This window comes from Apteryx rowi, unplaced genomic scaffold (assembly GCF_003343035.1).
Source record: "Apteryx rowi isolate R43461 unplaced genomic scaffold, aptRow1 scaffold_99, whole genome shotgun sequence".
Lineage (NCBI taxonomy): Eukaryota > Metazoa > Chordata > Aves > Apterygiformes > Apterygidae > Apteryx > Apteryx rowi.
The window spans coordinates 250,891-277,236 of NW_020451304.1; the positions used below are offsets into that span (position 1 = coordinate 250,891).

At 42.0% G+C, this 26,346-nt stretch overlaps 2 protein-coding genes across 2 annotated transcripts in view; one reads left to right on the forward strand and one right to left on the reverse strand.

The window, feature by feature from the left end:
• Positions 1-26,053, reverse strand: part of ITGAE (integrin subunit alpha E) — a 29,739-nt gene extending 3,686 nt beyond the window's left edge. Inside the window, exons 1-30 of the mRNA XM_026055304.1 lie at positions 26,031-26,053; positions 24,555-24,652; positions 24,045-24,115; positions 23,383-23,500; positions 22,612-22,743; positions 22,145-22,266; positions 21,290-21,441; positions 20,441-20,594; positions 19,833-19,968; positions 19,079-19,192; positions 18,702-18,823; positions 17,926-18,077; positions 16,900-17,053; positions 16,283-16,433; positions 16,132-16,199; positions 14,841-14,976; positions 13,668-13,798; positions 12,615-12,755; positions 11,456-11,677; positions 10,986-11,116; positions 10,063-10,196; positions 9,263-9,411; positions 8,449-8,577; positions 6,927-6,997; positions 6,098-6,233; positions 4,762-4,863; positions 4,379-4,455; positions 3,328-3,405; positions 2,803-2,869; positions 2,587-2,718 (exon numbers count right to left, since the gene is read on the reverse strand). Of these exons, the coding sequence (XP_025911089.1) occupies positions 2,587-2,718; positions 2,803-2,869; positions 3,328-3,405; positions 4,379-4,455; positions 4,762-4,863; positions 6,098-6,233; positions 6,927-6,997; positions 8,449-8,577; positions 9,263-9,411; positions 10,063-10,196; positions 10,986-11,116; positions 11,456-11,677; positions 12,615-12,755; positions 13,668-13,798; positions 14,841-14,976; positions 16,132-16,199; positions 16,283-16,433; positions 16,900-17,053; positions 17,926-18,077; positions 18,702-18,823; positions 19,079-19,192; positions 19,833-19,968; positions 20,441-20,594; positions 21,290-21,441; positions 22,145-22,266; positions 22,612-22,743; positions 23,383-23,500; positions 24,045-24,115; positions 24,555-24,652; positions 26,031-26,038 (3,588 nt within the window). The 5' untranslated portion in view covers positions 26,039-26,053. The remainder of the gene's footprint in view (positions 1-2,586; positions 2,719-2,802; positions 2,870-3,327; positions 3,406-4,378; positions 4,456-4,761; positions 4,864-6,097; positions 6,234-6,926; positions 6,998-8,448; positions 8,578-9,262; positions 9,412-10,062; positions 10,197-10,985; positions 11,117-11,455; positions 11,678-12,614; positions 12,756-13,667; positions 13,799-14,840; positions 14,977-16,131; positions 16,200-16,282; positions 16,434-16,899; positions 17,054-17,925; positions 18,078-18,701; positions 18,824-19,078; positions 19,193-19,832; positions 19,969-20,440; positions 20,595-21,289; positions 21,442-22,144; positions 22,267-22,611; positions 22,744-23,382; positions 23,501-24,044; positions 24,116-24,554; positions 24,653-26,030) is intronic.
• HASPIN (histone H3 associated protein kinase) lies at positions 50-2,579 on the forward strand. Its single transcript, XM_026055126.1, has one exon. It carries the CDS (start codon positions 394-396, stop codon positions 1,978-1,980), a length of 1,587 nt encoding a protein of 528 aa, XP_025910911.1. The 5' UTR covers positions 50-393; the 3' UTR covers positions 1,981-2,579.
• Positions 26,054-26,346: the final 293 nt, after the last annotated feature.

Consider the following 26,346-nt stretch of genomic DNA (forward strand, 5'->3'; position numbering starts at 1 on the left):
GGGCGGCAGGCGGCGGCCTCCGGCAGCGCCCTGGCCCYGCTGGAGGCGTCCCGGGCAGGCCGGAACCGGCTCCCGCCGGCTTCAGCGAGCGACCGCTCGAGGGAGGACGGGGATGGACGGTCCTGCCACGGGGGCTCGAGGGCGTCAGCACGGGGAGGCCACCAGCCGCGAGGCTCCCTGCCCTTACTAGGGGCCACCACGGCTCAGCAGGCAGCTCTGCCCGCCCTTAACGCTAAGCCGCAGGGCGCTGTAGTGTGTGATGGTGCCAGTTCTGAAGGACCACGCGMTGATCTGAGGAGAAACTCAAGGAAAGGAAGCTTGAGCCGCCAGAGAGGCCAGCTTACTCCGGTGGTGGTCTTGGACCCTCAAGAAGTGCCCGTGTGTTTGAGTGGCATGCAACTCAATGAACAGGCAGATATTCAACCCTCCTGCCAGCAGCCAGTTTCTCCTTCAGGCCTGCAAGGAGCCTTGGAGAAGAAATACAAAAGCAGCAAGGTCATTCCTGGAGATGGAAGTACCTGTAGAAAAGCTTGCATCAGTGGCTTCAGTTCCAGCCGCTGGGGGAGACAGACAAGGCTCCGCCCAAACAGGCACAAAAATAAGAGACAGCAGCAGGCTAATAACTCCTTTTTCAGACCACAAATGAGGCAAAGAGGGATGAAGAAGAACGTTCTGGAGATGTCTGCAGATGTAAGAGACAATGACTGTTCTTTCCTCAATAACTCCCATTGCTGGGGCAGGGTTCGAGCATCTTTGTCCTTCCATAAGAAAAAGAAAGTTGCCACAGAAGAGAGTTTCTGCAACAGCATCCTTTGTACGCCTTCGATGAAATCCCAGCTTTCAGGGCCCCAAATAACCCTATCTGCTGATAAGGCTCAGTGCTGTACTTGGTCTGCTTCCTCTATGGCCCTGCTGGCTCCCAGAAATTCCTGTTCTGTCCTGGAGATGATGCTTACAGATGCAGAGAAGGTATATGGGGAATGCCACCAGGAGGGGCCTATCCCTTTTGAGGAATGCATTCCCTTAGATAAGATGAAAAATTGCCAGAAAATTGGGGAAGGGGTGTTCGGGGAGGTCTTCCAGACTCACAGTGAGAGAGGACCTGTGGCCTTAAAAATAATTCCCATTGAGGGGACCGAAAGAGTAAATGGTGAAGCTCAAAAGAGTTTTGGAGAGATTCTACCTGAGATAATAATTTCAAAGGAACTCAGTCTTCTGTCCGAAGAGTCTATGAACAGGACTGTAGGGTTCATTAGCTTGTACTCTGTGCACTGTGTTCAGGGGGCCTATCCTAAGCACCTCCTGGAAGCCTGGGACAAATACCACAAAGTAACAGGATCAGAAAATGATCGGCCAGACCTTTTTGGGGATGAGCAACTCTTCATGGTTCTGGAATTTGAATTTGGAGGCAGTGATTTGGAGAATATGAAAAAGAAGTTAAATTCGGTGGCATCAGCAAAAAGCATTTTGCACCAGGTCACTGCTTCCCTGGCTGTGGCAGAACAGGAACTGCACTTTGAGCACAGAGACTTGCACTGGGGCAATGTGCTGGTAAAGAGAACAGATGTAAAGGAGCTTAATTATGTGCTGAACGGGGAAGTGTGCACAATCCCCACAGCAGGGATCCATGTCAACATCATAGATTATACCTTGTCTCGGCTAGAGAAAGATGGGTTAACTGTGTTTTGTGACCTTTCCACTGATGAAGAACTGTTCCAAGGCACAGGGGACTATCAGTTTGATATCTACAGGCAAATGAAAATGGAGAACTCCAACAGCTGGACTGACTATCATCCACACAGCAATGTCCTCTGGCTGCACTACCTGTCAGACAAACTTCTGAAAGAAGTGATCTACAAGAAAAAGGAAACAACTTCTGCCATGAAAAAAATAAAGCAGCAGCTCATTAAGTTCCATAAAGAAGTACTAACTTTTGGTTCTGCAAGTGAAGTTTTACATAACAGCAGCTTGTTCCAGTGAGCRAGGGAGTGCAGTGTTTCCACAAATGAAGTTACTGATGCTGCCCTCCCCTTTGCTGTTTTTTTATGTATGATCTTTTTAAATGATGGCACAATGAAGAAATGTCATGATGTCTGTGGGTTATCAATGTGTATAATAAGTTATCAAAAATGTGTTTAAAAAAGTGAAAAAAGTCTTCTGCCTTAATATGCTTGCAGGTGTACTTTTTTGAGGGGAGAGGGGAAAAGAGAACAGACTTTGCAGGGGGGAGATTTCTTCAGGCTTAGTTACATTTTGAATTAAACTTTCTTACCTTTTGAGTTTTAGTATATTAAAAGAAGTTCTCTTTCGTTATTATATTGTCTTTCTTACTTTTTTTTTTAAACTCTGGACAGTGAGGACAAAAGTAAATATTGTTAGCCCAATTGAGGATAGAAAGGGGAAAAAACACCTCTATGATTCATTTTTTAAAATGAGCTTTTGCTCTGTTTGGCAAAATTTGTGCATGAAATCGTACTACAAGATGTAAATATGTAAAGTTTCTGTAACATAGCTTTAGAAACATTCTAATCTGCAATAATCTGGTTTTTTTCCTCTGTAAAGACCTGTGAAGAAGTATCAGATTATGAAAAAACAAATAAGAAAATGTACCTGTGTTCCTGTTGCATTTTTCACACTTATGATGTTGTGACCTTGTAAACGGATAGGAACCCAGATCTGTAACTGGATGGTAGCTTTAAAGCGATTTTCTCCATTTATCTACAGAAGGAAATGCACAAGACAAGTACTCTTTAGTCCTGATTGAAGATGGATCAGATTAACAGAATTTGAAGCTCTACTTACGTTAAATTTGAACTCTTTGTTTTCAACGAGTCCTTGACTAACATTCACGTACATTAAAGAAACTGGTCTGTAGACAAAGATAAATCAAACTAAGTGAAYGTTGAATTGAATTGTTATTGAAAGCCAATGCGTCCAATAACCCAGATGCATTAAATAATAAAGGTGTAGCATCATCAGATTTGTTAGCACTGGAACGCTATCTAATCTGTGCATATATGTGTACGTATGCAGTTTATTTATAAGTCAGATGTATCTTTGAAGCTCTCCTGAAGTCTACTTTTTACAGGTTAAGAGAGTCTACATTTGCCCTAGTCACCCGCTGCCTACGACAGGGTTTTATAGTTCTGTTTTCCAGACTCTCTCCCCTTTTGCTGYCTGGTACCAGAGAAAGTGACCTGACAATCTGCAGTGCTCAAAACAATTAAGATGGAAATTGTACTGTAATTTCACCAAGCATCCCCTTAATCCTCTTTCCTCTAATTGACTAATGTAGAAGCAATATAATTGAATATTCCTAAAGCTTACTTGGTAAGAACTGCAGTGAATGCATATCTGATATCAAGGACATGTTCTTCAGTCAGATTGGTGCTGTTTTCGTTTATACTGGGGGGAAAAAAAAAGGATGGATGAAAACATTATTAGCTGCCTGCCTTGATGTTTCATTTCTGTGGTTTGAGAACTGCCAATATTGGCTGTACAAGATGGATAGAAACATACAGTGGTAATAATTTATGAAGAAATAGGTACCAGCCCACTGTCTTGTGGGGTGACATGGTATTTGAATATTGGACTAGCCCTTCAGTGCTACTGGTTTTGAAAGTTGCTATTGCCTTGAAATGCTTCTCCACAAACCAACATTAACATGTGAATAGTAGTATTGCTTTCATCAATTAAAATTAGAAGCTTCCACCCCTCACAAAACTGACTGGTCATTAAACTCATATGGAAACCTTTGCCTTAAACTGTGCTTGCAGTGCAGTTCAGCTGCCAGAGATTAGTTTTGTTTGTTTTTATTTTTTTGTTTTGGGTTTTTTTTTTGCTGTTTTAAAAATGCTGTGTATCAGCCAGTTTCCATAGATTTTAATGGGAGGAAAAGAAGGAACATGACAACAGAGGAATCTGAACTGTAGCTTCCCCACATTAGAAAGGCCTTGATCATGAAAAATACCACAAATGTATGTTGTCTTCCTAATCATTTGGTACCTTTGAATGAAAGATCGTCTTGGAACAGAGCTGTATTATACATATTGCTTATCTGTTCTCACTCCTAAGGAAGGAGGATGTCAGGATGCAATCTGGCATTTCAGAAAACACAAGCTTGTAAATATGTACTACGCTTAAATTAAGACCTTAAAGGGAGCTCTATGTTTTACTAAAACAATGAAATATGAGCAAAGTTAAATTAGAAGGGAAGGAAACATTTTTCACACAGATCCAAATGCTTTAGGAGGTTGAGAAGAACAAGTATAGTTGTGCGGAACTAGTGACTGATAAAWAGTTTGTACACCGAGTAGGAATTCTTTTATCTCCTTTTTAGTGCACAGTATATTTTTGTGGTGAAAACAGCAATACTCACTTGGTGACATTAACAGTGATTGTAGACTTATTGTGGAACATGATTTCACGTAATTGCCAAATCACTGAAAAATTTGCCTATTTTGAGGGAAGAGAAAGACATAAGAAAATACTGATTACTCTGTGAATACTCTCTTTTTAACTCACCAGGGTACTGCTGAAATATGATGGCTAATGCATTTTCTGCTCAGCATTCCCTTCCAGAGGAGTTAGACACTACTGAGGAAGGTGGAAAAATCAGTGAAGTACAGGAATATGAAAACAATCTGTAGCCTTGAGAAATAACAGAGGCTATGGCCGAACTGTAAAGATAAAGGATGCAAGACAAGCAACTCAAAGTATAATAAGCAGTAGGAGAAAATGAAAATAATGATCTCTACTTACAGTTGTCTTACTGAGTATTGGATGCCCAATTCTGCAGTTTAAGGATGAGGCTATAGAAGTGGATGGCACTGGCTGACCACAATGAATAACTGGGGAGGATGGCTGCCAATAGAATAGGAACACTCTTTAATATTGAATAAAAATGGACTGGGAAATTCAATTCCATCTGTGTCTGCTCCCATAAAATTAATTAGGTACAAATAGCCCAACAAAAACTTGGAAGTCTTAAATCAGATAAATACTCTATTCAGGCTCCAGTCCTAACATCATAGAAATGCCCTCCCCACTCCCCCAAGTTCTTTTTTGGGGCATTTTAATCAGATAGCTCTAGTATGGGCTAAACAGGTTCATGAGGCTGCCTGAACATCTAAAGGAAGTTGGATAAATGAGGTTGGCATTAATGGATTGGCTCTCATATTAGAAAAAGTTGCTCTATAGTCTCAAGTGTCTATTGCATATATGTTCCACAAATAAATTCTGTGCTGTATTACAGCTCTGGATACAGTCCAGTGCTTAAAGACTTGTCCTTCATAAAAAATGATGAAGAACTTGAAAGTTTTAATGTGAATAATGGAAAAATTAACTGGCACAAACCACTTATCTGACGTGCTTATGAAAATTTCCAGAGCTCTGGGTGCTGCTCTAATTTAATGCATTAGAATAAACATAATTTACTTTTAGATATTATATGTATTTATGTCATTTCTGAATGCACTAATTGAGGCTGGCCAATTCCCTGCAAACAGCAGAGACAGCTTTTTAATTCCATTTAATTCTCTCCTTTGCTCTGTGTACTTTCTATATTGAAAAAAATATGATGCCCATACTAGACCAAGAACTAGTCTCAGTACTGACTAGAAGTCAGCGTTTATTATCAGTATCTCTAACCTAGGCAATAATTTTTTTTAGCAACCCAGAAAACTGTCAATCTAACCTGCTTCCCTGTACATTGGTTCTCAAATCACGCAGACAACCAAAACTATCATAACCTTTATTAAACAGATAAATACCTTCATTTTTAGGTTCAATTTGTTCACAACTCCAGAGCAGTCAATAACAGGATTTAAAAGATGCTAAAAGAATATGGGTTACTCATGCACGAATTGTGGTAAATTACAGAAGTCCTCATCTACTTCCATCTGCCTGTTTGTCTTAATGATCATTGATTCTTTTAATGATGCCACACAGATGAGTTTTACAAGAAGCTGCTCACTTGTCAATCCTTGAACAACTGACCTTCCTTCAAGATTTATTTATGTAGTAAGTGAATAGGAGTCAGAGCTAGGCTTTCCTTCAGTGATCTGCTGTTAGACAAATAGTTCTTCCATGATCTTACCTCAGCAGTCATCTTTTTAAAATTTAAGTTTTCAGAATAGTCCAAAACCATAGTTGTCATGTAGGAGTCATCTCCGCTGTTACTTAGGGAAAAATTCATGGTCACTTCTTCAGTGTGGCCCACTACTAATTCTTTTCTAGAAGCAGACAGAAAAATGAGATAGGTGACATACAACTTCTAAGGGCTGCTATTTAATAAGAGGCCCAAGGCATTCTGGTACTAGTAATTGCTCCCCTCAAATGCTTTCACACACAGTATAATGCAATAGCCCAATTAATTATTCAGTATTCTTCAGGGTGTGTAGGAAAATGCTTCCATATTATTGAAGGCAGTCATCTCTAAACCCTACATAACATTTGATCACTTCCGTTTTACATCTAGATGGCTTTTAAACCTTTCTCCATTTGATTAGCTTTTCAGTGAATCTCTGGAGTAACTTTTTACAATGAAGTGACGTCTACCCTTTTGCCTAAGGCTATGTAAACTGAGTGATTCTTTGCTCCAGTGCTATGCTATGGATCAGTCCAAAACAAAATCAGATGTTTACCATCAAATGCCAGAATTGTGATTTTAGGACAGCTACGGCTGTTTAAACACTGATCCCACCTCTGAGATTTCCTCGCATGGCCCAGCAAAGCCCAGGGAGGCATACAGTTACAGTATTGTATGAATGTAATCTTACAGAAAGAATAAATTAGATGGAAATTAATGTAAACAAAGGGACAATAAAYCTTGTCTGAGAATTTGAACAGAACACCTTATGCACAAAGATGACATTTTATATGAATGCTAAATGCAAAAAGTGGATAATACAACTGCTTTGACTCACGGAATCTGACTTGTCAAAGTTAAATGAGCAGTACAGATGGTCTTGTTGTTGCAGTTCTTCTCGTAAGGCAACTGAAAACAAACAGATCAAGTCAAATTTTAACTGTCCTGATTTTTCTAAGATACCAGATTTAGAATACCTTTACATACACACATACACACAAGAGTCCTTCTCTGAAAACTGAAATTCCCATGACCTCATTTCAGGAAAAGCTGGAAGTAAGAGGACCTTCTAGTGGTGAGTCACTCCCAAGTTGATGATGACTTGTAATTCAGCTCCCAGAAAAAGATCTATTAGCAGTAACATGAAACGTCTTCACTGGGGACAAGGGTCATTAAAGAGATGCCAGTTTACCTGTGACTTGCCACAGGAGTCACTATCTAAGCCAGTCTGGTGAAAAAAATGTTAGCTAAAATAATATTACTCCTTTTCCCCAAATGACATGTTTTTCTTGAATAAACATATTCATATGCTGTGCAAGCTTCTAGGTGTGCTATTTTGTAGAGATGAGGTTACTTCCCAGTGTCTTTCACAATTGTTTTTTTCACCAATAAAAATCTGTCTGTGGCTTACATTCCTGGAGAAGTTCATTGATAATTAATAATTAGCTGTTGGGTACTAAACCCAGTAGCAGTGTTGACCAACAGTCAAGAATCTCATGAAATATTCTTATGAAATTAAATGCATCATCAACATCATAATTCCTAAAATCACTGTTATCATAGTAATGAGCGTTCATTATTGCTCCGCACTAAATGTTGTTCTAACTCCTCTGTCCTATGCTTGATGGACTGTTAATTAAATATTGAATTGTAGTAAAAACACCTATTAAATAGCAAAAAGCTGCCTCTTTACAGAGCTTTGTGGAATTTTTCCAAAAGCTGTGATTTAGATTTCAGACTAGTTGTGAAAAAGAGCTGGATTAGCGTGCAAGAATCCTGCTACTAAACAGTAAGCGAGGAGAGAGGATATCAGACTTAAAGGTTAAGTTTGTTAGAAGTTTGCAGCCTCCCAAATATTGGTTTCAAACAAACAACTAAATCCAAACTAAAAAAGTATTCATTTCTTCAAGATTTTTTAAATTTTAGAAAATTGTTTGTGTGTTACTACCAAATACATCATTCAAATAATAGGTCTTAATGTAAGTTCCAATGTAGAACTCAGTATCTGAAAAGTACTTCACAAAACACACAAACTGTCTCTGCCTTCTTCACAGGTAGCATCTGAATCTCATTTTATACAGAGGCATAGAAGAAATGCTGTGGTCAAAATCAAAGCAATTTTGTAGCAGATCTGAGGTTGGACCTTAGAGACAAGATTGTCCTAACAGGGTGTGAGTATCTGCTATGGGGGAACCTGAGCCTAAAGTCTACCTAAAATACAGTACTTGTAACTAAAAAGGGAGCAGGGGAGAGAGGAAGACATGCACAAGCTAAGAAAACCACAATTTTTTTTTTTTTAATAGTAAAGGCTATGATCCTGGAAGGAGAGAAAGCTCTTTGCTAAGCTTTTATTTTATTACCTGAAAATGCATCTCAGATGGCTGATATCTATCCAGAATAGGAACAGCAAATTCCATCTTACTGTTTTTATTAAAGAGCTTGTGTTTAACTCTGAGAAAAACACTGGAAAAGCAGTTGAAGTCACATGGCTACAAGGAAGGAAGAACAAAAAGTTAAGAAAAGTATCTGGGCATTAAAATGCAGAATGGTGTGTACATGTCATCTCTGCATGCCTGCTCTGCTTCCTAAAGTATAAATACAGGGAAGCAAAACGACAGAGTGAAATAGTGTAAGAAACAGGGCAAATATAGAGCAACCTTCCCCCAGCCATTCTGTTCCAGCTTTTGTCAACTGGCATGTCTAGGGACCTTCTGGCTCAGAGGTTGCCTTTGGGCCATTGTTTTTAATAGCTACCAGTGGTCCATAAACTTGTCAAATGTTTTTTTGGATCATTTTCTACATTTGGCTACCATGACACCCCTGGATAACGTGTTCTACATTTCAGTTATTATTTTTATTGTGAAAAACAGTTTCCTTATGTTTGCTTTAATCCTGTAGAGCTTCATGCCTCTCCTGAAGTCTTGTGATTATGAATACTTCACATGCTTACATTCAAAAGGATGAGACTGATTTTTAGCAATATAAATAAAAACGGCACATGTGGCATCTCTTGCCTCAGCTGTGAACGTGCTCAGGAAGTCTAACACCCAGAAAACTCTACCTCATTATATTTTCTTCACATTTCAAGAAAAGTTCATCCTCAGGCAGATTCTGTAACAAAATCTTTCCCTCTTAGCCCTTCTTTCTGCAGTAAGTCTGATCAGTATCACCTACCAGTGCATAGAGCTGCAGCTCTAAGCACGTGTCCTTGCTGACCAACAGCTGTCCGCTCCTTGTGGTGTTCTGATCTTCAAACTGCACTCTTTTCTTTGGCATTTTCACATCTAAGTCCACCGTGTAGAGAATGTATAACTGTGAAAACACTGGAAGCACAGATAGGATTTTTCTGTGTGCTCAGAACAACGTAACAGAACTGCAGAAGGGTCAGTGAATGAAGGGTAACCGAAACCTCTGATCAGCAGCATTCACAGAGGAGGAAAAATACAGTGACATATTCCCAACAGCTTCCCACAAGCCAAGTAAAATGGAAAGACTCTTACATTTAGATTTGCTCCCTACAGAAACTCTGAAAGTTCAGGCTCCAAGGTGCAAGATTCAAGATCCCCAAAATATGTTTAATTTCTCCCAAGTATACTATGTTAGTGATAGTCCAGTTTTGAATAATGGGATCCTTGGCTTTGTTAATGGTTTTGATCTGCTGTCTTCCATCTGTTGCTGAGAGTGCATATTACAGCTGTACTCAGATTGTAAAGGAAAACTACCATAAAGGCTGTTTGTGAAGACAAGCAGAACCAATACTCAAGCACCATGTTCTTTCCTAGAATGAGCAGGTGCAAATTCATTAACCTCAACAGAGCTTTGCTGACTTCTGACAATAGTGAATTCATCTCTCTAATTTCTATCAGGAGAAATAATTTATTTGTTAGTTGTACCAGAAATTGCCCTCACTGCCAAGTTCCCAATGCCAGCGTAGGACTGTAGATTTCAGTCTGATCACAATTCCAGTTTGTTACCTTGTTGGGATGCTGGTAAGGCCGAGATTATATTGAAGCACAGTTTTGCAGTAATTAAGCTGTTATTTTGCAAAATTAATATTCTCTCAGGGGTGAATCTCATGCTGGTGAGAAACTGGACAACTGGTCTGGAGCTATCCAGTGAAGAACAGATAAGAAACAGAATGAAATATACATTTGCAGACTGAAACATTACAGGAGAAATGGTCTAAGAAATCTTGACAGCAAGAATAAGAAATGCTCATTGTTTCCACAGTATTTCACCTGGATCAAGTTTGCCCATTTACAAAAGTTCCAATTTTGCCTGGAAAAGCTGGGAATGCATAAAATCCCAAGAGTCTGAAGGACCAGGCAAGCGAGATTACACCAATAAGGCTAGAGTTTCAGAATTAGATACATTTCTATATCTCTCCACTAGATAAACCCATTACCTGGTGGTACAAATTCTCTCTCTTTTTTTTTTTCCCTCTACAATTTGTTTTCAAACACAAAACGCAAGAACRAAATCAAATCTGTCTGCCATGACTTAGCCCTTTTGAACTCTGGAAGTCACTCAGTTATCAGAAGTCTGACTGAAAATGAGGCATGGTCYGTAAAGTTATTTTCTTTGTCTAAATGACCTAAATTATCAGTGCTGAACTGCAGACATCAAGGTCTGCTTAGGCCTGGGTCAATGTTACAATCAGTTCACGTTCACTAGCTGATACTTGTTCAAAGCTTTAGACATTTWAAAAAAAACCCTTTGCAACTTTAGGGAAAGGCTTCTTATTTTATGCGACTTACTGCAACACTGGGAAAGATTTTATAAGTCCCTTTGATGCTGAACTAATAATCGAATCATTACACAGTGCTTGGGATACAGATTTTAAATGCATCTTTGAAGCATCCCCCCAACACACTAAAAAGCAGCACTTATTCCCTACCGRAGCAAAACCACATTCTTCAGCGATCCTACTGTAATATCTTGGAGACCATCTTCAGTGAAATCAAAGCCACCATCAATGGATTGTCCAAAATACTGGAGTTCTGAAGAAATTTCAGAGGCTTTTATTCTCTGATGGGGAGGAAACATCAACAAATATAAGTTAGGTTCTCTCTCCTGCCCTTTGGAAAGTATATTTCTTTTCATGAGGCTGCTGCTGTGAGGATGATTTTGTAACACTCCTGACACACAAAATATTGACACTTGACTTGTCCACAGGCAAGTGGACAACTAAGATTAAGGAGCAGCTCTGCTGCAGAAAATTGTGGAGTCACACAAATCGTCTGATGTGTACCTTTCTCACCCATCATTGCAAATGAAATGCATTCCCTTCCTCCYAGCTCATTGCTACAAAAACACAAGCTTTTCCCTCTCGAGGTGTACTGGAGGAAATTCACACGTGACACGTACTTGAGAAAAAGAGCTTTTGATCCCGTCTTTACCACCATTAAAGATGTAAATACTGCCAAAAGAGGAACTGTTTGAAAGCTGATCTTCAAGGGGGGCTCCAACTGCAATATCCTCGTATCCATCCCTGTTGATGTCTCCAATGCTGGCCACAGTAAACCCAAACCTTGCAAAAGGAGAGGTCACCTGCACATTTAAGTGTCCTTCCAAGGTGAATGAACCAGTCTGAAAAACACCCAATAAGGAATCCCATTTACAGCAAGGGTAGCATGGGTAGCYCTTACATGAAAAAAGACCTCACTGCACACTGATAATGTTTAAAGGAGAAGAACAACGCTCTAAACAATATATTAAGCAGTTCAAGATTTAGCTTATTCACAGAACAAAAGCTTGATCCTTCTTCATTGAGAGCATGAAAATTCTCCCATGGAAGCAGTGTCTCTGGACAGCCCTAGGCAAGCAGACACTCTGAAGCACTGTCTGTTATTAAATTAATAGGAGATTGAGTTGATCCCCAGCTAGTTTCCCAGTGATGGAAACCATCCCATCTTCTGGACTGTCTTATAGAAATATGCCACAAGAGGGTGCACGTTATTTGGCTTCTAACAGATGCCAGGACTGTTATTTTCTGCTTCCAGTAAGCRCCCTGAGTAAATTTTAGGAGTGCAACAAAGAGGGTTTCCCCTGGTCTGCTGTTAAAGTGTGTTCAGTTCTCATTCAGAATGACCCAACTAAAATATACCTTGCACATTGTATATTGGAGTTAGAAACTGGGCCCACAAAACATTTTCTTTTCTAGAAGTCCCTGGGAAGCAATGGTGTAGCAGCTGCCTACGCACRCATTTATTGCAAAGACTGTGAAGAACATTGCTTGGCAGAGCAAGGTTAGCACCAACAAATTGCCTATGTACAGGCAACAGATATAATTTCATCACAGCATGATATCAGTGTACCTTAGGTTACAGAATGGTTTTATTTCTTTAGTTATTTCTCTTTCATACTCTAATGACTAAGACAGGACTGCTGGCTTCATCCTGCAGTCCTCTACCATACAGGGAGAGCACATACAGTGAGAGCACATAGAGGAATGTTTTATTTGTCACTACTTAGGCATGGTTGGAAAATCCCCAATGTGGAGTGTTTACGCTACCAGTGTTTTTACCTCTGTCTCCAGGCGATAGACGTAAACCCTTCCTTCTTCCCCTAGGATGTGATAAAATGGAGCTCCAACAAGGAGAAGATCTGTCACCCCGTCACGGTTCACATCAAGTGGACAGAGCTCAGAACCAAAATAAGATCCAACCTGTGCTCCAGAAAAAGACAAGCAGCTCTTACACTGGAATTCTCTATATCTAGCTTTGTAGAATTAATGTCTTTGTACACAAGTAAGGCAATTTTTAGAATGAAACATTACATATCTACTTATTTACATGCATATAATTTCCCTGTTATTTATTATATATTACAGCCATCCTCAGGGAGGGATCCTGTAACCAGTGTAACAGTACCAACATCATTATTCAACAATTTGACAGAAGAAAAAGGAGAATACCACAGTTGAAAGCCTCTTTTTCCATGGGCCATAAGAATAGAACACAAATATAGTACAATCCATTTAGCTAAATGCCTTCCCAGGCTTTTCCAAATTTCTTGATTGCTTCTGATGCTCCCAAAGCGTTATGGAATGAACAAAGATTGTATAGCATCCACATTTGGCTAAATCAGGTGCTTGACAGCTCCTACTTATGAGACCTCTAACACCAGTGGAAAAACACGGTGGAATAGGAGCCAATACCCTCCATCAGCCTGCTGAAGGCAATCGGACTTTGATAATTTTCCCCAGCTAAACGACTTGTCCCAGAAGCTCTGACTTCAGCAGATCTCGYAYGAAAAAGACAGGAAAAGTTCTCAGYTGAGAAGATGCMTACAGAAGACGAATCAATGGGGGSTGCCTGTCCTTTCCAGGTTTCACAGCAATAATAAAGCTAATGGATTTATTCAAACAATTGCTACATGCAAGTACTAGCTACATCRCACACTCCTTACTCAGCAAGAATTATAGTAGCYTTATTCGTTTCAAAAGGTAAAGTCTGAAGGCAAAAACGTGGCTGCTGTTTGAGCAGACTGGGTGCATGGAACCCACTTGGCTCCACTGAGCAGGGATGTTTTGTCAACCCATTGGCCTGAAAGCCCCCATCTGAGTGAAGCACAGTACCTGTTCTCCTTGCAGAGTTTGTTTTAAGCGACCRTCCTGAAACACCAACACCTTCCCTGTCATGCTGTGCCGAGGAGCTCCAGCCACATACAAGGCTCCATATCCTGTGCTTACCACTGCCATGCTGTATCCTGGTACATTCATACAAGGAGCAAAAATATTATGCGTTGTCAGTACCATACTCTATGTCTGAAGAAAAGAGCCCACAAAGCCTTTACAGAGACATGGACCTGCATCCTCAATGAGATACAAGAGTTCACACCATGTCAAGCTGCTCTGGCTCATGGGTTTGATTCTAGAGCCTCTCACGAAAATACTGATTAGGAAACAGSAGGTAACTTCTCTGAGAGAAAAGCCAGTGAGGCTGAGGTTTTCCTCTTAACACCTTGTCTGGTAATTGAATAAATTTGGGCCTCTGCAGCCTCTGCTCTGAAAAATCTACTTGAACTCCTGCTGACTTTTCTTGACATTTATCACAGTTTCTGAGTGATTATCCAACATATACACCTTGTTTCTTGTTAATTATCATCTCTGCAAGCTGGGGGGTATAGCAGACTACATAGAAGTGAAGGAAACATTATACTCCAAATAAAATGCAAAAATAGAACCATTCTGGGGTTTCTGTAACAGGGAGGTAATGRGAGAAGGACTATCCTGAAGATATAGACAGTCCACAGCACCTGACAATACCCAGAAAGACTTTAAGGCCAAGGCTACAGTCAGGAGATAGTCAGGAGACTATGAAGCRGTAGGGTGAATAGGCAAAGCTTTATTTGTCACCAAGCCAAGAGCAGTATTGATTCACAAGCTATTTGTTCTCCAGACACTCACTACAAGCAAAATATTTATCCTTATCAACTCTCAAAAATGCCCTTCATTGCAAGTGTTCTTACACAGTWCAACCAAATGGCATGTGTTAACAGAATACCACAAGGCATCATAACTCATAAGTGAAAAAAAGACCTATCTTCCCAACAACAAGGAGTCAAGGAGTCTTTATATCAGAATCTCTYTCCCTGCTGAGAAAATATCAGAAATACAGCAAGATCCTGCAGGAGACAGTCTTCGTCAGATTAATACTGACAGTGCTGGCACACTGTGCACTAAACACAGACAAACAGCAAAACTGCAGTCAGATTGTCATTTGATCTCAGAGAAAGGTAAGCTGCTTACCTAGGTAACTGTATTTTGCTTTTTTGGCTTCCTCTTTAGACTCATTCAGGAAAACAGCTGTCTTGGTTGCCAGTTCATAGAGCAGAATTCCACCAGACCAGTCAAAAGCCCCCACAGCACCAAACATTAAGACTTGCTGCAGAAGTAACATATTGCAGATCAAAAGAAATGAATACAGGGCAATCCCCAGGCCTAGTGACTTCTAGCATATCAGAAAGCAGTTTAGTAGACAGCAATGTTTTCTGGCTTACAACTCCTGCACTCCTCCCTGGGCTCCAGAGCTTGGACCAGGCACCAGCCCCTGCCAGACGCTGAGGAAAGGCAAGGTGACTGCCCATTGTCAGATGAGCAGACACACATCTTCCAGCTCCCTAGGTGACATTTTTCTGAAAAACTGGACCATTGTTGGCCTTGCAACCAAGACTGCTGAACACTCATTAGCCTCCTCAGCCTCTATTGCTCTTCCCCTCCTGACAAGAACAAAGATCATTCTTGCCCTGGATAGACCAAGGTTTTAAGCCAGAGGATTCTGAAAGAGCAGAATTATTTCATCTGCAACTTATTGGACCTCCTGACTTGTGCCTTGGAGATGTGAACGACAGAAAAAACAAAGTTGTCAACTGGAGTTAGCTCTTTTGTCCAATGGAAGAAAAAGGATCCAGTGGTTAGAACAGAGGTCTGTTCTAATGCCCATGGTCTAATCTCTTGCTTTGCACTCTTAGGTGAATCAACATGCTTTATCAGYGTGTACTTCTTTTGTATCTAAATGTATTTGGCATTATTAATATTTTTAATATTCATAAATTCATATTATGTACTTCTACTGCATTAACAGGCAATATGAATTAGACACAAAAGGAATAGTTTCATTCTTATAGGCTTAAAGTTAAATATTTCATCTAAGCTAGTTATCTGGATTTTCTCTACAGTAATTGAAGAGTAGTCAGCATCTTCAGAGATGCTGAGTCCACTTATCTTAAGATAGGATGAATTGCCCTTTGGAAGCACTCAGATGACTACTGAACAGGAAGCATAACATCTAGACAGCTAAAAGTCATGTGTGATAAATCCCACCCCAAAATAAAACCCACCACTGACTATATAAAAGTGGTATTTCTGCTTATCTGACACATTCAAAGCAAGAAGTGACTTGCAAAGGAGATTTAACTACATGGTTCTCACACTTCTCTATCAGTATCATTTTCTGGAGGAGACCTCCTGAATTCTTACAAATATCAAAACAGCATCACAACATACAGCCATTTAGAAGGGTTAAATGCAGAACACTTGCCTTATCCAAGATCTGCACACTGAAACCAGCTTGTGCAAGCTCATATTCTAGAGCATCACCTTGAGTACCTGAGGATGTAAYGGAAACAGGGTGAGACACTTTCTCCTTATCTCCTAGAAGGGACTATTAAGGCAGAAAGATTGTTGTTTACCTTCTATACCAATAATACTCTGCTGCAGTGTTGAAAGCAGCCCATCTAATGCTGAATAGTCGGTCACCTGAAATACATTAGTATCATCCGGACCAGATGCAATCAACCGCAATTCATTTAGGGCCTTTGGTTTCTTGAAGGCATCTCCCACCTGCAGAAGAGACACAAATCAATCAAAAGAAACAATCTTTAGAATCTGCATACTCCCACCTACTTGGGGCTGGAGTCATTCAACAGTTTATGGTAAAAACAAGGCTTCAGCCATCCTATGTAATCCCAGAAATAGCAATTGCTTTGGAAGCCAGTGAACTGGGCACTCTCAGTGTCTCCTGGGACCAAATCTTTACAAAACATCCTCACGTAAAAGGCTGATGCTATATCTGCTGCATATACCTTTGTCCTACCCAACAATTAATTTTGGACATAAACAAGTTTTAGTCATATTTGCTTGTTCTAATATCAGCTCATACTACAGTGTTATTTTTCAGCTATTTATTTTCTACATGCTCCTTCCCTGCATTTATTGGATCCATGCATGGAGCAGCTTCTCCTTTTCTCTCCCCCAGTGGTACCCAGGAATGTAAGCAAGCTACACTCCGAGTGTGTTCCTAATTTACCCCAATGGCATAGCGCTCAATTCCTGCCATTTTGGGTGAATTTATCACTGTTGTCAAGTTCATTTCATCCAGGAGTATTTCCCCGTCTGTAAGCACAATCATGACCTTGGCTGCATTCTTCTGGGACCCGTGACTTTCAACGAAGATAGAATCCCTGGTAAAACATTGAAACAAAGAACTTGGGATAAAAATTGAAGCTTCCCTCCTTGGGACAGAGGGAGATTCTTCCTGAATTATGCATTTGTGGCCAACAGTCATAGCAAGGAACCAAGAGACTTTCTTTCATATTCACGAAACTTAAAATGGTCAGGCAAATCTGTTCTCTTCACAGTTTCTGGGAGAAGTACCAAGTTAATGTCTGTTCCAGCAAAGGGCTCTGGCCCAGTCTAGAACATTCAGACATCAATAAAGAAGAGGGATAGCAGATCACTCCACTTTACTCCTGAGGACTCAGAGGCGGCACATTTCATGGTAAACCTGTTCTCTGTCACTCTTGGGAGGCTCCAAAAGGAGAGAGAACTTGTCCTGAATGAAATGCTGTAAAGATTTGCTGAGATGTGGCCAGGTACCTGAGGAGGAACTCACCACACACCACAGCTCTCACATGGAGAGACTTCCGTAATTGCTAATGGGCTGGATTTGTGCACACAGTTGATTCTACTAAAAAAGCTCTAGACACCATTCTCAGTTCTCGGGCCTTCCTTACTGCTGAGGCTTAAGAGATTTTAGTCTAAAGTTCTTGTTCTGTTCTTCAGGTTTCTCTTGTACTTCTCTGGGTGCTGACCCTTTCATCATTTCCCGAGTCCCCCGTCCCCCATCTCCTATCAAGAATTAGGCACTGCACTGACAGCTGGCCTTTACAACCCTCTTAAAACATGGTGCAGGAGTTGCTGCCTGCCATTCAACCATTACCAGATAAATGGGACTGCTTTCAGGACCTGAATGTCCTGAAGTCCATTCCCCCTTCTCAAGAAATGCCCCAGAAATTCATCCCCTTCATTTCTTGGGCCCTCTTTTGTTACTTACAGAGCATGCTGCATGGCAGATGCTGTTTTGGTCACATTGCACACCTGCACAATATCAAGAACTTTCTGGAGGGTGGCATTTGGATTCCAGTTTTCTCGCAGGTCAAACTCAGTTCTGATTTCAAACCCGTACTGCACCACTGCAAAATCACACTGTAAGGAAGCAGCAGATAAGCACCTGCTAGTGACAACTGTTGATTCAGAGAATCAGGGCTCTTTGTAGCAACCAGCCCAGAAAACCCAACAGAAACCTGAAATATGCTGATGCTTGAGGCATTTGAGAGTTACAGACTTTGCTAAAGTTGGTGAATGTCCTAAACCTCATCAAAGAAAGCAGTAGAGTACCTTCATGCAAAATAAGTGACTGCAGATAATGAAACTGTTAAGGTGTCTGGCAGAACAGGCAGTCTTATCAGTGCTTCTGTGATTTCAGATATAGAAGTTACAATATAGGAACGGAGACAAGTCATGACTGTCACCTTAAGAGAAGCAGAGATGGTGCTCTCTGGGCTTCAAGTACGACAACATAGCAGAGCTATGGATTGCTGAACATTCAAACCACAAGCTTTTTATTCCTAGTGTTCTTGGGATCAAGACTGAGAACTTATTGCTAGGCTGTAAGCAAAATTATGTCAAGAATACGTGAGTTGTGGAACCGATTTCCCATCCTAATGGAAATAAACCCGCACAGTCCCAAATTCTGGTGAAGAGGCAGCTTAAATGAAGCATAGTATCCTCTGTACTTCTAGCCAACTAAAGAAAACAAGTAGGGAGTACCTCAAAGCACTTCTGATACAGTGTTTTCATCATCTTGTGGATGAAAGCCTTTGCTTTTTCAAAATCTTCTGGCTCAATGCTCCCCGATCCATCCAAAATAAAAACAATCTCTGTTCCAGAGCCTGCCAGGATATGGAAAGTAAATGAATGAGGAGAAGGCTCCCAGGAGTTCAGTGTTCTTGGTCAGAATCAAGCATTATCCATCTATGCACAAGTAATCTCACTCCAACAAGCAACTGAACTGCACCAGACTGCCAAGCTGTCATTTCAGCGTGAGCCACAGCTCAGCTCTGGAAACTCACAGCACAGCAACCCCCTGGATTTTGCTAGTCCATGACAGTCTATAGCATGATTCTGTTAAAAGATACTTCACATACGCAAGTCATTTTCCTCCTCCTCCTCCTCCTTGTCTTCCTCTATCCAGGAAGGGAGCTTGCCATCATCATCATTCATGTTTCCATGCTCTGGTGCTTCAGTTGGAACATTTTCAGCTGAAACAAGAAATGAGTTTGAGGGTAACTGACAGGGAAGTGGGAGAGAAAGCAAAAGGTGAAGTAAAACCTTGCATTCTTGCCTGCACAGTGTTTCTGCAGAGCACCTTTCCTGGGCCTTACTGCCTGGCAGCTGAACTCTTTCTCGTGCCTGCAGCCTATAATGGATCATATTGCTTTCAGGCTCAAGACTACAGATGCTATGGAAATCTTTGTGAGTTTTAAAGTCTGTGGAGTCAGGACTTCAGCTATAACAGAAATAAGCTGCTCTGAGCACACCCAGAAATGTAGGACTTCTGTAACAGAGGCTCTGAACAGGAAGGTGAATGTATGCATTGTAAAGGCCCTATTGCAGCCCACCCATCTTTCCAGGCCAACGTTATGGCTGCAGGTCACTGATAGAGAATACAATCTCTTGTCCTCTGGGCTCACTGGCTAAGACAACTGCTACTAATGTAATGGAGATCATTTTTATTTGTTTTGCTGTTGCTGGGCGGGTAACTACAAGAACAGGCTGAGACTTGGAGATGTATTTACATTCCTTGAGCAATGAAACTACCTACTGTTTGCTCATCATCATAAATTCACTCTGTGAGCTACAGAGAAGATAGATGTGTGTCAGGAGTGGGCTTTCTCCTACCTGAAGTACTCAAAGTATTCCTCTCCAGCTCTAAAAGGAAACTGTGAAAATCTTCATATGTGGACAGCACAAACCAGTCACTTCTAACTTTTTGCAACTCTTCTGGGGCCCACTGGTTGCTAATAAACTCTCCAATCTGGGGAAAAAAGCCATCAGCTAGGGAGATTAAACACATTTCATACACAGAAAAAAAAGAAACAACAAATTCCCAAATTGCCATTAAAAATCTCAAGCTTGAAAAGGGAGGCAGTTTTCTGAAAGCTTGGTAAAGTAGCCCTGATCCTAGATTCCACAGAAAACACTTATTTGCAAAGAAAAAGGTAATAAAAACTCTAGAACTACAGGACACAGGATGCTCTTTGTTTCTAGGATGTATTCTTTAAACCCCTCCAAAATAAGCTCTCTGGCATCAAGAAGATAGAGGCCTGTGTTAGTCAATGGAGCCTGGGCATCTCAGATTGGACATCCTGYACATCTGAGGCAAGACTGCTTTGTCTTCTACCTACTGCTAAAGCATAAAGATAGACATGGGGTGGAGGGAAACATTACTCCCCTATATAAGAGCTTAGATGCAAAACAGTTTGGCTTTGATGTTGCTTCCCACTCACCGCAGGAGCATAGAGTTTGATCTTAGCTGTTTCCAGGGAGTTCATCACATTTCTCAATTGGTGATTATCCAGAAACATCTGCCCAGATGCCAGGACGATGATTATCTTGTCATCAGTCTGGCTGGAACCATGGCTTTCACTGAAGACTTTGTCCCTGGGGAAATGCAAGCCTGAAGATGTTTTATGGGGCAAGCCATGCCTGCAGAGCTAGAAATGTCAGTGTTGCTGGCAGGGTGCTGATGTTCATTGAGCTCTCAGCCCGTGAGAGATTTTATGCAGTATAGACATGCAAGGCAAACATGCACATCCACTCGCAGATAGATTTATACTTTCCAGAGACACTGGCTCTCCCTAGCTGGTAGCTATTACGTACCACTTTCACCAGCAGCATACGGGACATTTTACAGAGGAGATCAGTATTGTTAGAGTCATGTTACTGAGAAGAAAATGGAGTCAAGAAGAGAGCATGACTCCCAGGAAGACACAGCAGACCAGTGAGAAAGATGGGAAAGGCCTCAATCTACAAACACACACATGCTCAAAGCAAGACCCAGATAACTATGAATTTTCATTCTGAGGCCCCCATGCCAGCCAGAAAGAATTCATGCTTTGCCTTTTGACAATTTCTCCTAGCAGAGGCCAGAATCAGACCCAATGGACCCTCAGACAGACTCATTCACAGGCCTCTGGCAGAGCCTATCACTAAGGGAAGCATTGGAAAGGGAAGAGTGAGAGCTTTGAGGGTGTGAAATAAATAGAGAGAAGAGGTAGTGGAGGCTGGACTGATGCACACAAAACCCAAGCAACTGCCTTGGTGTTCCTAGAGGTCCTTGGGACACGCGAACTCACAGCACATGCTGCAGTGTGGCTGCAATGTCAGTTTGGGGGCCCTGCTGCTTCATGTTTTGGACCTTGAAGAGAGCAGCGGATCTGTGGCAGCTTTCTTGTAGGCTCAGTCTGGTTTGGATCTCTGCTCCATACTGTATCACAGCAAACCTAATCTGGAGAAAGCAGACGGCAAAGCCAGAGCTGGTTAGGCAAGATCTAAGGCAGGAACCCGAAGAAGTTCCTTGGAGTGCCAAATTTAGCATGGAGTGCCAAACTCTGCTGCACAAAGACAGAAAGCAGATATTGTAAATGGCAGGCAGATCAGTTGACTTTATCCCTCTGTGTCCATCACACATTTGTATTCTGGTGATCCTTTCTGGATCAGCTCCAGGAGCTGACTTTGTTTTCTTTGGCTCAAGACAATGAATTTTCTGTCTGAACTTCCTGTATTTAGCTATCTGGCTAGACCTTTCATGACGACATGGCTCACTTTGTCCCCAGATCCAGGCWTTAAGTCATTTAAATTAACAGCTTAGATACCTCACCCTTTATTTTTGTGTGCATTGTTTCAAGGTGCCCTGGGAGGTCTGCATGGTAAAATATCTAAGCATGCTTCTGGCATGAAAACCCACTCCCAGCTGTTCCACTCCCCTCTTCAGCTATTCCTCCTTGGCTCCACAAGATTTCACTCATGCACTAGAATATGTAGAATGATTACCAGTATCACTATGGATATTTAAAAAGCAATAGTTATGCAAACTATTAGTTAGTATTAGTTTAGTTCTGCAAACTAAATAGTTGTGAGTTTCTGTTGTTCATTAGAGCCCTGGTGCATCCTACCTATTAGACTACAAGACTTTGAGGAGGTTCACACACCTTTGGGCATTTCTGCCACATTGATTTCATCATATTAAGGACAGCATTCTTGGCATTTTGGAAATCATCTTGCTTGGTGCTCTCTGATCCATCCAGAATGACAGCAATCTCTGCTCCCAATTCTGTCAATATAGAAGGACATTTGAAAAGGACACCTAGACAGCCTAACATTCAGCAAAGACTCAAGAATATTGAAATGTTATCAAATGATCAAAAATTTTACTACAGCACCATCCAGCCATTTTGAAAACAGGTCTAGGTGATGATGTGGTTTACACTGCAGTGACAGGTTTAGATAATTTCAGTTAGTGATGACTGCAGTAATGACTGAAACTTGCCATTATTACAAATTACCTTCAAAAACTCATCCTTTTCTCTCCCCAGCTCTCCCCCACCAGAGGAATGCAAATTGCTTAAAACTAAGCTAAGACACAAGGATGCGAGGCTTCTTCGAGCCCAGCACTTACCTTTGCACATGTGGCTGCTCCCTGCAGAGTCGAAGAGCTCACCACAAGCACTGCTGATGCCGTTTGTGTTGCTGATGTCAGTAATCTTGGTTTTGCTGTTTTTACTTTGACTGCTCTTTAATTTGGTCTCAACTAACGAATTTAAAAAGCAAGAAAGAAAAGACTATCTACCTTTTAAAAATACTTTTTCTAGCTGACGCACTTTAATCTCAGACTCTGCTTTCACCCATGTTCCTAAATTTGCAGAAAGACTGAGGGCCAGACTTTTAATAGCAGTTAGGCGACTGAAGTTGGAACCAGACCATCTAGATGTCTAATTTAAACTTAGCTTCTTTGCAGTGACTGCATGCAGAGYAAGGTTAGAGAGTCAGACTAGCTCTCTGCTCCCTTCACCTCAGTGCCACAATAGCCCAGCCAAGTTGGAAGAAACAGCCTTGAGCACCTAGGCACTTTTTAAAATCCCTATATCTACTACATCCATTAGCTAAGCACACCAGTGCTTTTTTAAATCCAGGCTTAAGAGCTGGATCCTTTGGATGCAAAGGACACCACAACAGAAAATCACTAGCGCTAGGTGCTTGTCTTCAAGGCTGAACACGTAACCCCACTGAAGTCACAACAATACATGTTAAAATTCAACTCTAAATCTCTCCTGTGGCCACAGAACTTGCTTATTAGGGGCTCAGAAGGTCTCTGCTGTTGGGAAAGCAGAGCCTCGTGTTGTTATTTCTGTCCCTCTGCAAAGGCACAATACTGGCTTTGCTCCTATACCTATCTTGGTGAGGTTGAGGAAAGCTGTGCTGTGCAAGTCAGGAGTAAGCAGAGTACAGACTCCATTCATGTCCTCTGTAGTGGTGAAGGCCCGGCGGTGCTTCTTCTGGAGGCAAGCCTGTGAGGATGGTGGGGAAGGCTAATGAACGATGAGCAAAGACACAGACAGAGGATGACCAAAGATGCTGTCTGGCAAATCTTCAGCATCCCCTGCACAGCACTAAAAGCCTCCTAATGAGAGTAACAAAGCTGGCTGTGGTCACCATGCCCTGATGTGACTCCTGCTTCAGGACTTCAGCCTTGAGCTGGTGACAAGGCGCGGGGCTGGGGGAATAACCATACAAAGGCATTAGCCAGAAGCCAAGCGGCTCTCCTAAAGCCTCCGCTGCCTATCCTCCCTTTTCTTTCCCCATGAGTAGGGCTGGCTGCAGTGAAGTACAAACCACACTGCAGTCCCTCCTCAGCTGATGAGAAGAGCCCTTCCGAGATCGCTCTCCTGGCTGGCAACGCACCAGCTGGCTTAACAACCTGTCAGCATCCCGCCGAGACCCATCAGCATTTGTCCATCTATTATGTCTGCTCATTTGTACCTCCCAGCAAACATACACAGCATTTTGCAAAAATCCAATCATTCCCAGTCAAGGATGTTCTCAGTCCCTTACCAGGATCCAGTCTGCATTCCTGTCAATAGCTATGCCACCATCCTGGATGTTTTTGGAGCCTTTAATGTTTCCTGAAATGGATTGAATGATTGAAGGAAGAAAGGAAGGGGTGAAGACGGAATTGAAATGGATATGGCACTTGTCAGCCTTAGGCAGACAGAATAAATACAAAGGCTACAACTACTGAGGATAGCTATACTTGCTCTCTTAGGAGGAGGACTCAGAACTAGTCATCAGCAACATTAGCAGTGCTGAGTATGCTGGAAACCAAAAACTTTGCCTTGTATTTCAGAATGTTTAGGTGAAGACTTAACTGGGGCAGAAGAGGTCTTCCAGCCTCCAGACACATCACTCTCAACCACTGGGACAAGAACGGGCCTGCATTTCTTCTTCATGAAGTGCTGACTTAAAGGATGTAGTAGTGTGCCCAGTTCTCCCTGAAACACCCAATCTCTACATCCCCTCATACCACGGCAAAGCAAGGATTGGGAAGGGGGAACTGGACTGTACCTCTCAAAGGTATTTCCTGGCACTGGATCTCTTCCTGCAAAACAGTGCACTTACTCAGCCTGCCCAGCCCCTTGTCTACTGAGGAAGTAGCCAAAATCCTGTGGAATGAGAAAAAACATTGAAAGGTGGCACAATCAAGCAAAGTCCTTGTAACTGCAGCATGCAAAGGCACGATCTGTGGGTCAGGGTGGCCATCCCTTACCTGACAATATGTCTCTTAATTAACCGGATAAGAGTATGTTTTTGAACTGAATGGGCCACTAAGAGGGAGACACTTGCTTTCTCTGACAAATCATCACCCTTCCCATTTGTTCATCTAAAGCTTCAGTACCCAAGCTAAAAATTTCTGCGGTGAGAGTGCTCCAAGCTAGTTCAACACTTGGATATCACCGGAAGATGCCACTAGAGAATTTTGTCTTTTAGAAACAGGTCACTGGAATGCACACTATCCAAGTTTGTTCACCTTCTCTTTCAGCCTCTTAAGGAGGGGAAGGAGGGGGTTCTTCTCCTTTGTTGCACTCGTTGTCCTGAATAGGCTCTAACTGGGCTTTTAGCAGGGGAGGTTTCCACCTTACAGCCAGCAGCTCCTCTGCGACAGCCTTTTTTCATTGCAATCGGGAGTTTGGCAGCTGACTGAACCTGGTTGAAGAAGGGGAKTTACTCTCACCCCCTACTTCTGTGTCACTGCAAGTAGCAGTTTATCTGAACTACGAAGTCAAGGGAGCTAGGCCAGATCAAGGAGGAGGACTGGAAGTGACTTGCCCATTAAACACTGGAGGTAAACGGAGGCTGGAGGTGCACTGAGAAATTCCAGACCCAATGCTAGGAAATGGCAGCACTGCTGTATGAAATGGAGACTGTTCTTAGAGTCAGCCACTTTCTGCTGAGGGAGCAGGAAAGGTTTTGCTTTATTTAGTCCCAAGGTTAAAACATGCTACCTGCTACACAGCCTGACCACTCTGTTCTGCATAATATAGGTTATCTCTATAGCAACCGCCTGTGGTTGGCTTCTATTCACCAGCCTAGTTAGCTAGTTCTCTTCCCCTACAAACCCAATAGTCGAAACACAGCAGTTTCCAGCTCTATGGTCTCCAAACCAAGCTCACAACATACCTGGCAGCTGGTGGGTGGTGTGACTGCTGCAGCCCCAGACACCATACACTATGGCCAAGGAAGCTCTGCGGAAGACCAGCTGTGTCTGCCAGCTGGTTAAAGGAGCAGACAGCCTGTATGCACAGYGCTATGACTTAGCTGTTGGTGAGGGGAAAGGCAGCGCAAAGGCTCACAGTGTTCACATGATGGTGATGAAGCTCTAACGCCACTCATCAGCCCCTAAGAGCTAGGGAGCAATGCCYGGCTCCAGGCAGAGCAACCTGTGCTGCCAGTTCTAGAGAATGAGAAACCGCATGACCTCGGGGCACACTCATTCATAAAGATCTGGAAAACCTGGATATTTTTCTTCTTTCTGTTCCTTACACAGTCATATTCCCATCCGAGTGCTGAAGAACTACGGGCCACAACAGAGAGGCTGTGTGTGGTGTGATCCACTTCTTGCCAGTGTCAACATTAAAGCTCCTCAAGGACTTGATCGCTGCAAATAAACAAATAAATGAAAGCAGACTGTGACCTGCAGAGTCACAGTTAACAGCACAGGCTGGTGAGCCAGCTGTSCCTGAACCCTGCCACCCAGACAGTACAGAGACAGTTGGTGGAAAGGAGAGTTACCAAGCTATGGAGATTTCATTGATTTAGATTAAAAAAAGACTTTTTGCCCAAACTAGTAGAAGATAAA